This window comes from Sinocyclocheilus rhinocerous, unplaced genomic scaffold, assembly GCF_001515625.1.
Source record: "Sinocyclocheilus rhinocerous isolate Xijiao unplaced genomic scaffold, SAMN03320098_v1.1 scaffold592, whole genome shotgun sequence".
Classification (NCBI taxonomy): Eukaryota; Metazoa; Chordata; class Actinopteri; order Cypriniformes; family Cyprinidae; genus Sinocyclocheilus; species Sinocyclocheilus rhinocerous.
In genome coordinates, this window is record NW_015642562.1 from 1,154,674 (window position 1) to 1,170,762 (window position 16,089).

General features: G+C 32.1%; 1 protein-coding gene across 1 annotated transcript in view; it reads left to right on the top strand.

The window, feature by feature from the left end:
* Nucleotides 1-16,089, top strand: part of LOC107756206 (glutamate receptor 4-like) — a 101,736-nt gene that overhangs the window by 81,128 nt on the left and 4,519 nt on the right. The window contains exons 12-14 of the mRNA XM_016573235.1: nt 3,745-3,943; nt 4,698-4,932; nt 13,949-14,006. Coding sequence (XP_016428721.1) covers nt 3,745-3,943; nt 4,698-4,932; nt 13,949-14,006 — 492 coding nt within the window. The remainder of the gene's footprint in view (nt 1-3,744; nt 3,944-4,697; nt 4,933-13,948; nt 14,007-16,089) is intronic.

Below are 16,089 nucleotides of genomic sequence, written 5' to 3' on the forward strand. Positions count from 1 at the left end.
ATTTTTGTTTCGTCCTTATCACTATTTACAGCAATTTCACTGTCCACTCTGTGTGTTCAATTTTTGTTTTGTTTTTTCCCCATAGGTTTTTAACATTCTAAAAGCTCTTTATTCCAAAGATACAAGCTAGTCAGTGTATTCAGTATTGTAAGTTATTTCAGAGGTATTGCAAGTATTACGTACAACAATAAAACAGTGCATTGACATAAAAAAGGAAATTTACTTTTGGTACTTAAGTACTTTTAAAAGCAAGTACTTCTGTACTTTTACTTAAGTAAAAATCTGTCTTTACAACTTTTACTTGTAATGGAGTAATATTTGACCAGCAGTATCTGTACTTTCACTCAAGTAATGGAGTTGTGTACTTTGTCCGCCTCTGCAAATTATTATATACAGTGCCTTCTCCTACTGCAGCAAATTAACTTTTACTTCGTGATATTTAGCGCAAGTTAATCAGGAAGTGACAATTTTGTTCTCTTCAACTTCCTGGATGGAAACGGTGATTTATTCGCAAATGTTTTATGCAATATTCCAATTTTGCGCATAAGTTTAATTCGTAACTTTGGATGGAAACATAGCTATTGATGAGCAGCGCTGCGTTTAAAATTTGTAATTCTTTTAACTTGACACAGCGTCTTAAAAACGCGGTGCTCATGTGCGAGACGGGAACGCAACGGTCATGTACATCCATGTAGCACGTGTTTACACAGGGGAAAAAAAGGAAAAGAAAAAGTACCGCATTGGAATAGAAAAAGGTGTTCTGTGTGAACGGCCCCTAACAGTGCAATGGCACAGCGAGAGCGCCAACTATAAAGGTGCGCTCATATTTACGGCAAATTTTCGCGTTCGAAATCCCGTAATTTCAAGACATTTAGTCTAGGTAGAGCCATATGTTTAATTTTGGCAGAAATGAAAAAGAGGGATAGAGGTGCAGTGCGTTCAATTAATTGTAGTGTTGTTTAACAACAAACCTTTGCTTTTAATCACGAGATAGGGGAAACACTTTCCTGTTTGACGCATGGGCAGACGAGTTGGCATTAGTGGCGATAAAAATGAACATCCGAAGCTTTAGCACTCGACGGGGTCTGTGTGCGTCGGTAGAACCGTCAGTCCGCTGATGGAAACGACTGTTGATCTTCTGGGAATTATTATAAAGAAGAGTTTTACCTCAGCATATCTCTACGGTTTACATCACGTGTCTTCACTGACAACCGCGAAAAAAACGAAACAAATCAAACTCGAGACTACACTCGTGACTTATGTTAATGATAACCTTATATATTTATATATTAGTGTTGTCAAATGATTAATCGCATCCAAAATAAAAGTTTTTGTTTACATAATATATGTATGTGTTCTGTGTATATTTATTATGTAGCCTAGCCTATATATAAATACGCACACATACAGTAAATATTTTGAAAATATTTACATGTATATATTTATGTTCTTATATTTTATATTACATATAAATATACTGAACATATAAACTTAACATATTTTTCTTAAATATATTCATGCACGTGTTTGTATTTATATATACATAATAAATATACAAATTATAGACACATATTATGTAAACAAAACTTATTTTGGATGCGATTAATCGCGATTAATCATTTAACAGCACTAATATATATATATATATATATATATATATAGTATTTGTGTTTGTGTGTCTTAATAGTTTACAATTATTATATTACTATATATTCTTTTATTTTTATTGTTAACACATATAGTATAATGTGTATATTATACACAGAATATTTGAATCATCACATTTTAACTTTTATTCACTCTCACATCTGTAACTCACTCTGTCTGAACGCTGCAGCTTCGCCTTGCACCTCACATCCTGTGGGCCGCAATAATTGAATAATCACACAATGAATATTCAATTATGATTGGTCCAGTTCCACACAACTCAAACAGAATCTTAAACTTGATTGGTTACAAAGTAAGCACTCTTTATAAGCGAGAATCAGTGCAGTTCAGGCATTTTCAAAATGATATAATAAATGATCTGTGGAGTATTTTGAGCTGAAACTTCACAGACACATTCTGGGGACACCATAGACTTATATTACATATTGTAAAAAGGTGCATAATATGTCTCCTTTAAGTCAACTAGATGATTACAGCACATTGAAAATATACATAACCGGAAATAACCGAGTAGTATTATTTCAAAACGGAAGTGCATCACGAGGCTCAGTGCAAGTAGTCCATTGGGCAGTTCTACAGACATTTTAACGGAGTTTATTACCATCACAGCTTCTGTGAAGACACGTTCCGTTCTCTGCAGCGCACTGCCGTATAAAATGCATTTTGCCTGGTATTTTAGGGTAATTAAATTTTACTAAGGCTTTTGAATGAATCTGCGTGTTCTGCCATTTTTCTTGATGAACTCAGGTCAGTGCAGCTAGTGGTGTGTTTCAGTAGATTAGTCTAAAGTCAGAGTATGGCATGTTTTTAATGAGATCTTGGTTTCGTTTTGAAGACTGTAATTTGTTCTGGATGTACTGCAGGTCTCACAGATGCGCTACAGTCTTATACGCTTATAATGAGTGTTCTGCCACTTCTTGAAATAGTGTAAAGTCATTTCTAAAGCAGAAATTTAATATTACCATCTGGCGGAGTGAGGCCTGAGATTGTTTGGAAGTCTAAAAATAAAGCCAAAATGTGCAAAATGAAATCAAATATAGATATCATGTATCTTACTCAATTTCTGTTTCTAAATATTTTTGCAATATGTGTCTTTAATAGGGAGACTGAAGCTCAATGAGCTTAAAGGAATAGTTCGCCCAAAAATAAAAAAAATTTTATAAACATTTACTCACCCTCAGGCCAACCAAGATGTAGATGAGTTTGTTTCTTCAGCAGATTTGGAGAAATGTAGTATTGCATCACTGTCTCAGCAATGGATGCTCTGCAGTGAATGGGTGCCGTCAGAATGAGAGTCCAAACAGCTGATAAAAACATCACAATAATCCACAAGTAATCCACACCAATCCAGTCCATCAGTTAACATCTGGAGAAGCTAAAAGCTGAAACAAATTCATCATTAAGACATTTTTAACTTCAAACCGTCGCTTCCTCTATCCATAATATTACTTCCTCCAGTGAAAAAGTGGTCTGGTCTGAATCAGGCGAGAAATCTGCACAGATTGAGTAAAAGTAAAAAGAGTCCAAAACAGCTCTAAACAAATATGTGGGTGGATTTTGATGTGAGAGACAAGAGATGGACTGCAGGAAGCCTTATTATGGATTATGGACTCCTATTTTGGCCAGAAGCAATGGTTTAAAGTTTAAAAAGTCTTAATGATGGATTTGTTTCTTATAAGCATGCAGCTTTTCACTTCACAGGATGTTAATTGATGGACTTGTCTCCAGACAAGGTCTGTAATATGTCAGTCTTCTGCAAAGTTGCAAAACCTCTGTTCAGTGCTTTTTGCATGCATTTTTTAGGTCTGATTGATGCGGGGACGCTCTAAATAAATGAGCACTGGTGCAATCAGTCTCTGTACTTGTCATAAATTGATGATTGTGTGTCAACAAAATGGAAACAGCAGTTTACAGATGAGCTATTTCATGCTGCATAATGTGAACGTTTGTCTTCAGAATGAACCAGATGTAGTCAGATGGAGGCATGACAATCTGAATTTCTGTGTTGTGATTTTTAACAGCTTAATTGTGCATTCGCTTCATTTTTACATTTTATTGTCTCTGTGTGTCTCTCAGGTCTCTGTCTGGTCGTATAGTCGGAGGCGTTTGGTGGTTCTTCACTCTCATCATTATTTCCTCCTACACGGCAAACCTGGCCGCTTTCCTCACCGTGGAGAGAATGGTGTCGCCTATCGAGAGCGCAGAAGACCTCGCCAAACAGACAGAAATCGCCTACGGGACTCTTGATTCCGGTTCCACCAAAGAGTTCTTCAGGGTGAGAGAATAATATTAATGGTTATACCGTAATAAAACAGAAAATCACACCAAACCAATAGAAAATGCATTTAGATTGGTGAGTTACCATCTGGTGGTAGAATTGTGTCAACTGGTGGAAATCTATAAAATTATATATAAAATTATATCATGTTTTTAATGACATTTTTTAAATGAATATTTTTATTCAGCAAAGACAAATTACATTGATCAAAAGTGACAGTAAAAACATGTATAATGTTACAAAAGATTTCTATTTCAAATAAATGCTTTTCTTTTGAACTTTCTATTCATCTGTGAATCTTGAAAAATAAAATGTATCACAGTTTCCACAAAAATATTTGGCAGCACAGCTGTTCAACATTGATGATAATCAGAAATGTTTCTTGAGCAGCAGATCAGCATATTAGAATGATTTCTGAAGGATCATGTGACACTGAAGACTGGAGTAATGATGCTGAAAATTCAGCTTTGATCCCAGAAATAAATTACATTTTACTATATATTCACATAGAAAACAGTTATATTAAATTGTAAAAATATTTCACAAATTATTACCGTTTTTAAATAAATACAGCAAAATGAGCAAAAGACACTTCTCTCAAAAACATTAAAAAATAGTAATTATTTCAAACTTTTGAACTTCAGTTTATATATATATATATATATATATATATATATATTGATCATAACAGCTACTCCAAATTCATTCTTTTTTTTTATCACTGCATGGGTCTGGATATTGTGTTTTGTAGTTTAAGGCATCCAAAGACAGACAGAGCAGGCTGACATGCACATTACAGTTCAGTCATCTCAGTAATGGATCAGAAATTGAATCAGACTCCAAAGAGTATACGAGCCAAACCTACACTCACATCTACATAGAGAGCCTGTCTGCAGTCAGGAGAGGAGCTAAAAAAGCAATTTACTCAGAGAGCAAAGACAAAGTGATAGAGGGAGAAAGACCGATGGCTGGAGAGAGAGAGACGGGTAATATGAGAGAGAATCTGCGTGAGCTGAATGAATGGGCTATTCATTAATTAGCTGAGCAGCGCCGCATGCGTTTCACTCTGTATCTGTCTCCCTGTTGTCATACACAGATGGTGTGATGTTACACTCCTACATGGAAAAACATTCATTTTCACATTCTCACTGCCATTCTGGTTCCGCCGACCTGTCTCACTTTCTCTGCCATATTTTCTCATTCAATCTGCACTAAACTGTCTCACTCTCCCTCTCCTCATTGTCTCTTCCAACCTGTCTCACTCTCTTCATATTTTCTCATTCTTTCCACCAATCTAGTCAAAGTCAAGTCAAATTTAGTTCACAATGCACATAGTTTTTAAAGCAGCTTTACAGAAAAAAACATGTTAATGTTTAAAATATCTTAATATCTTCTTGCCTTATAGTAGCAAAATGTATATAGGAATAAATAACTTTTTTAAATGTTTTTTAAATGTCACCAAGGTTGCTTTTATTTGATCAAAAATACAGTAAAAACTAAAAATTGTAAATATTTTTTACAATTTGAAATATGTGTTTTCTATGTGACTATAATGTCAAATGTAATTTAGTCCTGTGATCAAAGCTGAATTTTTCCAGTCTTCAGTGTCACATGATCTTCAGAAATCATTCTAATATGCTGATTTGCTGCTCAAGAAACATTTCTGATTATTATCAATGTTGAAAACAGTTTTGCCATTTAATATTTTTGTGGTATCCATGATACACTACCATTCAAAAGTTGAGGTATGTAAGACTTATTTTTTGTAAAGAAATTAATACTTTAATTCAGCAAGGATGCATTAAATTGATTAAAAGTGACAGTATAAAGACAGTTATAATGTTACAGGCGATTTCGATTTCAAATATATGTTGTTCTTTTGAACTTTCTATAAATCAAAAATCCAGAATAAAATGTTTCCAACCACTGTCTGATAATACTTGAGCACTAATGATAACTGAGCAGCAAATCAGCATATTATACTGATTTCTGAAGATCATGTGACACTGAAGACTGGAGTAATGATGCTGAAAATTCAGCTTTGATCACAGAAATAAATTACATTTTACATTATATTCAAACAGAAAACAGTTTTTTAAAATTGTAATAATGTTTCACACGTTTTTACCGCATTTTTGATCAAATAAATGCAGCCTTGATGAGCAGAATTTCAAAAACATAAAAAATTCCGAACGTTTGACTCGTAATATGCATATACATGTGATAATACATGCAACACAGTATGCAATAATACAGTTTACATTTGTGCAACAATATCAAATCTAATCTGTCTCACTCTGTAATCCCATCACAATAACTGTGGCATCTGTCTCACCGCCTCAGCAGAGCGTCGCTGATATACTGGCCAGAAACATTTGATCAGTTACCCAGGGAATAAGTAAATGTCAGGCGTCCCGTTGTGTTTGGACTAACGCGTGAGTTTGTTTGTCATTTGTTCTGGGGCGTTTGTGTCTGAGCGCAGGTTTGTCGAGGGTGTTGTTTATTCGTGTGATGTTTTATTTTGGAGTGTTACGGCACAACGGCGCTCCAGACTGGACGTGACAAACATTATAATGAGCCGGCTGTCCGTCACGCTCCGCTGCTTTCCTCTCACATACTGCAGCTTAAGACTAAGCCTGTGTATAAAAGAGGCGCAAATGATCAAGTACAAGACACACTGGGACACCAGCATGTCAAATATGATATCTCACAGGACAAACACACACAGTTCAGCCATATTAGACCCATCCGTCTTTTTTACAGCAAAGCCAGCACTGTAGTGCACACTTCAGAGCTGACTACACAGTGCTGGAGCATAGGATCTGTTATAGTTTGACAAATGACATTTCAGTAACCACAAAACTGATCAACTTTGGGGTCAGTACTTTTTTTTTTTTCAAGGAAATTAATGCTTTTATTTAGAAAGGATGCATTTATAAAAGGAGGCATTTATAATGTTACAGAATGTTTCTATTTCAAATAAAGGTTGTTCTTTTGAACTTTCTATTCATCAAAGAATATTGAAAAATAAAATGCATCACGGTTTTGACAAAAATATGAAGCAGCACAACTGTTTTCAACATTGATAATAATCAGAAATGTTTCTTGAGCAGCAAATCAGCATATTAGAATGATTTCTGAAGATCATGTGACACTGAAGACTGGAGTAATGATGCTGAAAATTCAGCTTTGCATTACAGGAATAAATTACATTTTAATATATATTCATATAGATTATATATTAAATATATATATTCAACAGTTATTTTGAATTGTAATAATATTTTACAATATTTACTGTGTTTTTGATTAAATAAATGCAGCTGGTGGGCAGAAGAGATTTCTTTCAAAAACATCTTACTGACCTCAAAAGATTGAACAGTAGTGATATTTTACTATATATTTATTCTCAGATCATAAAATAATTTTAGATCAGATCAATATTGCATGTACATATATCAACATAATGAGCAGGAAAATGATGATAAAAGATGCCTTTGCTCTGCGTAAGACAAGGTTATTATAGTTAACTAAAACTAAAACCATTAAAAATTAAAATTGGTTATTGAAATAAAATTAACATTAACGAAAATAAAATACAATTATTTTAATTTATTTTATTACAGCTATTTGCCAAGGCAGAATTTCTTATTTTTGTTTAGTTTGACTTTATGTACTAAAATAACTAAAACTAAATGTACTAAAAGTAATATATAAATATGAATTTAAAAAACAGTATGGGCATATTTTTAAAAAATGACAAAAAAAAAAAACTTTAAAAATTAAAAAAGTGAAAACAGAAAGTATTAATATTTCATATAGAAACAAAAATATTTCATATTAATATTAAAATATTTCAAATATTAACAACTATAATAGTATATCAATGATATGACAATAATACTGTTATGAACTGTTATAATACTGATATGAAAATGAGGTTTATTTTGAGACTGACTGGCTGTATATTATCTCTTACTTATTGTTTAAATCTATCTTTAAATCATTTTTAGCATAGCTGAGATTTGACTTACTAGGAGTGCCAAAAGACAACTCAGGTTATACAAAATGAACAACAAGAAGTCTTTTTAAAAAGCTGAACATCACACACAGACACAATTACTAAAGCAAATTGTATGAAATATTGACATCTACAGTTTTAGTTGTTGCATCACTATTTAAACACTAAATTGTGATTGATGTAAATCTAATTTTAGTAGTGCTGTCAAACGATTAATTGTGATTAATCGCAATTAATCGCATCCAAAATAAAAGTTTTTGTTTACATAATATTTGTGTAATGTGTCTATTTATTGATTATATATAAATAGACACACATGCATGTATATATTTAAGAAACATATGTAATGTTTATATTTTGCTTCTCTCTCTGTTTCTGTCTTTCTCTCTTTTCTCTCAGTTTTCACACTCGGTACTCTCTGTGATGCAGCGATATCTTTGTGGTCACATATACAGTAGCTGTTTTTAGCTTTATTGGGCATTTATGTCTCATATATATATATATATATATATATATATATACTCTAAAAAATGCTGGGTTAAATATAACCCAGTGCTGGGTTAAAAAGGGAAGAATATTGAAAAATAAAATGCATCACGGTTTTGACAAAAATATGAAGCAGCACAACTGTTTTCAACATTGATAATAATCAGAAATGTTTCTTGAGCAGCAAATCAGCATATTAGAATGATTTCTGAAGATCATGTGACACTGAAGACTGGAGTAATGATGCTGAAAATTCAGCTTTGCATTACAGGAATAAATTACATTTTAATATATATTCATATAGATTATATATTAAATATATATATTCAACAGTTATTTTGAATTGTAATAATATTTTACAATATTTACTGTGTTTTTGATTAAATAAATGCAGCTGGTGGGCAGAAGAGATTTCTTTCAAAAACATCTTACTGACCTCAAAAGATTGAACAGTAGTGATATTTTACTATATATTTATTCTCAGATCATAAAATAATTTTAGATCAGATCAATATTGCATGTACATATATCAACATAATGAGCAGGAAAATGATGATAAAAGATGCCTTTGCTCTGCGTAAGACAAGGTTATTATAGTTAACTAAAACTAAAACCATTAAAAATTAAAATTGGTTATTGAAATAAAATTAACATTAACGAAAATAAAATACAATTATTTTAATTTATTTTATTACAGCTATTTGCCAAGGCAGAATTTCTTATTTTTGTTTAGTTTGACTTTATGTACTAAAATAACTAAAACTAAATGTACTAAAAGTAATATATAAATATGAATTTAAAAAACAGTATGGGCATATTTTTAAAAAATGACAAAAAAAAAAAACTTTAAAAATTAAAAAAGTGAAAACAGAAAGTATTAATATTTCATATAGAAACAAAAATATTTCATATTAATATTAAAATATTTCAAATATTAACAACTATAATAGTATATCAATGATATGACAATAATACTGTTATGAACTGTTATAATACTGATATGAAAATGAGGTTTATTTTGAGACTGACTGGCTGTATATTATCTCTTACTTATTGTTTAAATCTATCTTTAAATCATTTTTAGCATAGCTGAGATTTGACTTACTAGGAGTGCCAAAAGACAACTCAGGTTATACAAAATGAACAACAAGAAGTCTTTTTAAAAAGCTGAACATCACACACAGACACAATTACTAAAGCAAATTGTATGAAATATTGACATCTACAGTTTTAGTTGTTGCATCACTATTTAAACACTAAATTGTGATTGATGTAAATAAATCTAATGTAGTGCTGTCAAACGATTAATTGTGATTAATCGCAATTAATCGCATCCAAAATAAAAGTTTTTGTTTACATAATATTTGTGTAATGTGTCTATTTATTGATTATATATAAATAGACACACATGCATGTATATATTTAAGAAACATATGTAATGTTTATATTTTAAATATATTTATATATAATATAAATTTTATGAATATAAATATATACATGTAAATATTTTCTAAATATATACTGTATGAGTGTGTATTTATATACAAAATAAATATACACAGTACACAAACATATATTATGTAAACCAAAACGTTTATTTTGGATGCGATTAATCGCGATTAATGCTGGGTTAAAATGGGACAAACCCAGCTATTGGGTTGTTTTGACCCAGCGGTTTGGTTGTTTTGAACCCAACCGCTGGGTCAAAACAATCCAATAGCTGGGTTTGTCCCTTTTTAACCCAGCGCTGGGTTATATTTAACCCAGCATTTTTTAGTGTATATATGGTAAAGGGCTCATATCATGATAAATGAAATATGGCTTTCATTGACAGGCTATAGTATCATTGAGAAACTATTATAGTATTTATGTTAAATTAGTTTTTATTTTTATGTTTTGCATTTTCGTTTTCGTTAAAGTTAAAGTTTTTTTTTTTTTCATTTTTAGTAGTTTTCTATGGAAGCCCGTTTCCGCCACTAAATAAAAACTAAAACAATGTAATTGCGACTTTTTATCTCACAATTCTGACTTTTTTTCTCAGAATTGTGTGATATAAACTCGCAATTGTGAGAAAAAGAAAGTCAGAATTGCAAGATATAAACTCGCAATTATGAGAAGTAAAAAACAGTTACCTTGTGTTATTTTTTATTCAGTGGCGGAAACGGGCTTCCATAGTTTCCCCCCCTCCAAAATATATATATAAATTCCCCCCTCTATAGTTTTTTCATTTTGGTAATGCTTTACAATAAGGTCTCATTTCTTTTTGTTAACAATAGTTAATACATGAACTAGCAATGAACAATATATTTTTACAGCATTTATTAACCTTTATTAATGTTAGTTAATAAAAACTTTCATGTTCTTGTTAGTTCTTAGTACATTAACTAATGTTAACGAATATAACTTGATTTTAATAATGTATTTAACAAATGTTGAACTTAACATTAAATAAGATTAATAAATGCTATATAAGTGTTGTTCATGTCAACTACTGTTAACAAATGAAACCTTATGTGTCTCATTTTAGTTACTTTGTTACATCAAGTTAAACTAAATTAAATTTAGAATTGTCGTCCTGGCAACTATCTGAAAAAAATGTTTTATATATCATTGTATTTCAATTAACATTTTTTAATGTAACATTTTTTTATGATTTTAGTTGACTTTAATGAGTATTGTAGGAATGAAAAATAACAGAATGAAATCATTAAACAATAAATGGATTTAAAGGGATAGTTCACCCAAAAATGAAAATTTGATGTTTATCTGCTCACCTCCAGGGCATCCAAGATGTAGGTGACTTTGTTTCTTCAGTAGAACACAAATTATGATTTTTAACTCCAGCCGTTGCAGTCTATCAGTCGTATAATGCATGGCAATGGTAACAAAATCTATGAGAGTAACGTACGGCTTCCGGTGCGTGAGGTGTGTACGCGCTCTGGCGTAGTTTACGCAAGCCATTACTAATCAAAATGGTACTTACTTGCGCTTATCCGGATTGTTCAAACCGACTTAAAACTAAGCTATCCGTTTGTAAAGTGCTGAAATGTCAATTTATAGAATGGTTTGTAATTGTAGTACTCGCTCGTTGTACAGCAGATTCGCTGATGGACACCATCAAATTTTAATTTTTGGGTGAACTATCCCTTTAAGTGAATAAAGAAAAAAAGAACAGTAAAAGAACAAGAATATAAATTTTTCCTTAAAATAATCCATTTGAACTATTTGCAAATAATATTTTAAAATATGCACTTATTTTCTTATGCATATTATGTTGAACATGCAAAATGGCAAAATATTTCTTGTCTCATACGTTATGAATTACATGCATCATATAAATGATTCAGCCTATATTTTCAATACAAAACAGTGAAATTTGAAATGGTTGAGTAAAGTTTTGCTTTATTGAAATGACTGTCAGTTGTTTCACATTTCTATTATAAAACCTTGTGAGACTAAAGACTTTTTTTCTCAGAATTGAAAGTGAATTGCAAGATGTACACTTGCAATTGCTTTAAAGTTTAAGTTATGACAGTTTTTGCTTTTAAAGGCAGGGTAGGTGATCTGGTTCAGAAAAATTTTTTGTTATGCTGGTTGAACGTCTCTTCACATCCCGATAGCAATCACTAAGTTAAGTGCATGGTCTAAATGTATTTATATGTACAGTATTTATATAGTCTGTGGAAGGCGTAGGACCATAAAATGCGCTATTATTGTAATATTATGTTATCGCTAGCCTTTCCGAAATCGCCTACCGTACCTTTAAAGAAAATATTAATAACTTTATCAAATAAAAAACATGACATGATATGACCTCTTTAAACTCGAGGACAAAACCTTATAAAAAAGGTTTACTCTTTTGCTCAAAAAGTAAAGTTTTATTTATGAAACTTTTGAAAGACAAAAGCTCCCACAAGAGATCAGCGTTTGAGCTCACAGACAGTGCTGTGTGTGTCTGTGTGTGTTTAATTTTGTTCTTCCTCCACAGAAGCGGCGCTCAGGTAAACACGTGTCTCATGTTGCTCATTTCTTCTCATCAAGCCTGTATCCTGTATCTTCATTCTCAAGTATTATTTCTCATCTCTTTCACTGTTCCTGCATAAAACTATCGGCATGTTTTACACCACACCATCTTCTGAATGTAAACGTTTCTTTCGATTTCTAAAGACAACATGCAATTAATATTTACTGCCAAACATAAATGTCCTTTTATTGAATATTATGCATCAGTACACATTATTATATACACTACCATTCAAAAGTTTGGTGTCTGTAAGGTTTTTGAAATAAGTCTTACCAAGGCTGCATTTATTCAATCAAAAATACAGTAAAAACTATAATATTCTGAAATATTATTACAATTTAAATGAACTGTTTTCTATTTGAATATATGTTAAAATGTAATTTATTTCTGGGATCAAAGCTGAATTTTCAGTGTCATTATTCCAGTCTTCAGTGTCACATGATCCTTCAGAAATCATTCTGATTTGCTGCTCACTCACTAGACTTTTGGAAGTTAAATGTGCTGCAAATGTTAATTCATGTTGTCTTTAAACATACATAATAATTACTAGAAATGTGCTGTTATGACGCATGTGAGCTGAAATGAGTATCAATGAGCGTTCTGATCTGAGGTCAGTTTTTGACCTGTGTGGAGATTCGGTTCTTCCTGAGCGTGGATCACACAATCCAGAGAGTACTTGATCATTTTGATTCTGATGGTCTCCTTGTGTTGCTATCAGCCAGTTCAGCAAACTAATCTCTGACCCTGACCGTTTAACCTCTCCAGAACTGCTATAAACATGCTGCGAGCGTTGACAGTTTCTGACTTGCCATCTTACTTCTACTGCAAAAAAATAAAAAAATAAAAAAATAAAATAAAAACAGAGCTTGTCATAGAGCTGCAAGTACTCCTGTGTCTCTAAAATTGATGCCAAAAGACAAAAAATTTAAATTAGCTAAAAATGTACTCACCCTCAGGTCATCTGAGATGTAGATGAGTTTATTTCTTTATCAGATTTGGAGAAATGTGTCATTCCATCACTTGCTCAGCAATAGATCATCTGCAGTGAATGCGTCCATAATCCATAATCACGCTTCCTGGTCTGAATCAGGAGAGAAATCTGCGCAGATCAAGCACCGTTTACAAGCCAAAACAGCTCTAAACAAATATGTGAAAGACAAGACTTTTTCACTGGAGGAAGCGTTATTATGGATTATGGACTCAAGCAATGATTTGAAGTTAAAAACGCTTTATGATGGACTTGTTTCTTACAAACACACAGCTTTTGTCTTCTCAAGGCATTAACTGATGGACTGGAGTGGTGTGGATTACTTGTGGATTATTGTGATGTTTTTATCAGCTGTTTGGACTCTCATTCTGACGGCACCCATTCACTGCAGAGCATCCATTAGTGAGTAAATGATGTAATGCTATATATATATATATCTCCAAATCCGTTCCCATGAAGCAACAAATTGCACAGTTCCCACAGATGAGATGTTGGAGAGGTTTCAGATGAAAGACACTGCACAGTTTGAGTCTCCACACAGGTTTGAACAACAAAACAATGGATGTGAATACTGGCGTGCTGCATAGTATATACTGCATTTAGCCTGCTGTTTTTGAATAGCATATGAAGCATGCAGTATGTACAATGCAAAACATTTTGTCTTCATATGATAACATCCAAAAGAACAATTAAATAAAAATATCCTTATTGCTAAAAACATCCTTATTAACTAAAAACATTATGTTGCACTAATGAAAGTTATTTGTGAGCGCACTGCAAAAAAAAAGATTTTCTTCCTCAGTACTTTTATCTTGTTTTCCAAGTATAAATATCTAAACATTCTTAATTCAAGACACATAATGACTTAAGATATTAAGTCTTGTTTCCTGAAAAAAAATTATTAAAAATTAAGTGAGTTTATGATTAAAACAAGAAACAATTATCCGTCAGCAGGGAAAAACTAAACTTATTTCAAAGAAAAAACAAGATAATTTTCTTACCCCACAGGCCAGAGATCTTGTTTTAAGCAAAAAAATTACTTCATTTTAATACATTTTTCAGAAAACAAGACTTAATATGTTAAGTAAATTTTCTATTGAAGTAAATATATCTTGATTTAAGATTTTTATTTTGGATATTTATCATTGAAAACAAGACAAAAAATACTAAGTAAGAAAATCATGTTTTGCAGTTCAGGTAAAAGTAACTTATTAAAAGTCAACATAATTGACGCTATTTAATTTCTGAATACACATGAGCTTATCGGTTCACTATGAATCAAATCAAGTCCCGCTGTACATTTTTTTTTGTTTTGCAAATCATAAATATGTCACATTGTGGTAGTAAAATTGGTGACAATTGCCTTTTTCACTGTGCAGCATAAAGTGTTTCATATCATCATCAGTATTTTTCATTTCTTCATCAAATGTGACATGCTTGTGGAAACACTGAGGATGTTTCTCTCTCTCATTTATTCCCTCTGATGTCAGTAAGAGTCTCCAGGTTTCTGAAATCATCCAACTGAACATCTTAATTTGCTTCAGTCTACAGTTACACTCGAAATAAGTGTCAGTTTTGATATGCAGGCACACAAACGGTTGGCCGCTGTTCAGTTTTCTTCAATGAAAAACAGCAGATAAAATGTATTGCAAGGTCACAATTGTGAGACAGCCCATGTAAGAAAAACATCCAATTTCAGTTTCACATTTTGCTGTACAGTGTACAGTGTTCATAGAAACCTCATTTTCAATTCCTGCGGGACTTTCGGTAAGACCAGATGCCATGAGATATTCCACGAATCAATCAAATATCACAGCCAATCAGAAGATCGTATGGGCGGGGCTATTTCTGCAAACGTGCTGTACTGGCGATGACGTGGATAAGTATTCATTTATCAATTTTAAACCATTTTAACATTATTAAAAATACATGCTACTGAGTTACTGAAACTATCTTTTTCATAGAATACACTTGTGTGTTCACATCAAGTTAACAGTTTAAATGTTCTCGTTTCCTTTATTTATTATTATAGGTAAATTTTTAATTGTCATTTGACTGTTAGCAAAACAATAATTAAACTCACATTAGAGACTTTTAAGATTAAATAAAGCACATAATAATTACCTGAGATTATCATCGTCATAGTTTTTGAGGTTGTTTTTTTCCGGCCGTGACGTCGTCACAGAAATAGAAACCGTTTCTAAAATCCCCTGTCGCTCGTCGCGCATTGCGTCGCGTTTGGTCGCTCTGGGCGGAGCTTGAAAAGGTGGGCGAGGCTTAGCAAAGGTCCGTTCAGTGTTGTAGGGCTGTCAAAATGACTGAAAAACTAAATTCAAATTTTCTACTTAAATATGATCAAAATTCGAATTATATTCGAATTTAAAAGGCATAATTTCAGTTAGGGGGGAAAAAAGCTTTTGGCTTCTCTCCTGAGGCCACAAGAGGGCGCATCGAGCAAAATATTATGCACGTTTCTTCAAAGCGTAATAAAATAACACGACTATCTTTGAAAAAAAGTGCATAATGTTTAAAATAATGTTTATAAACCAATTATAATTAAGTTGCTTAAACAACTATAAACAAAACAGCATCATGTATGTATGCATAGTTGGGGTGCTCCGATC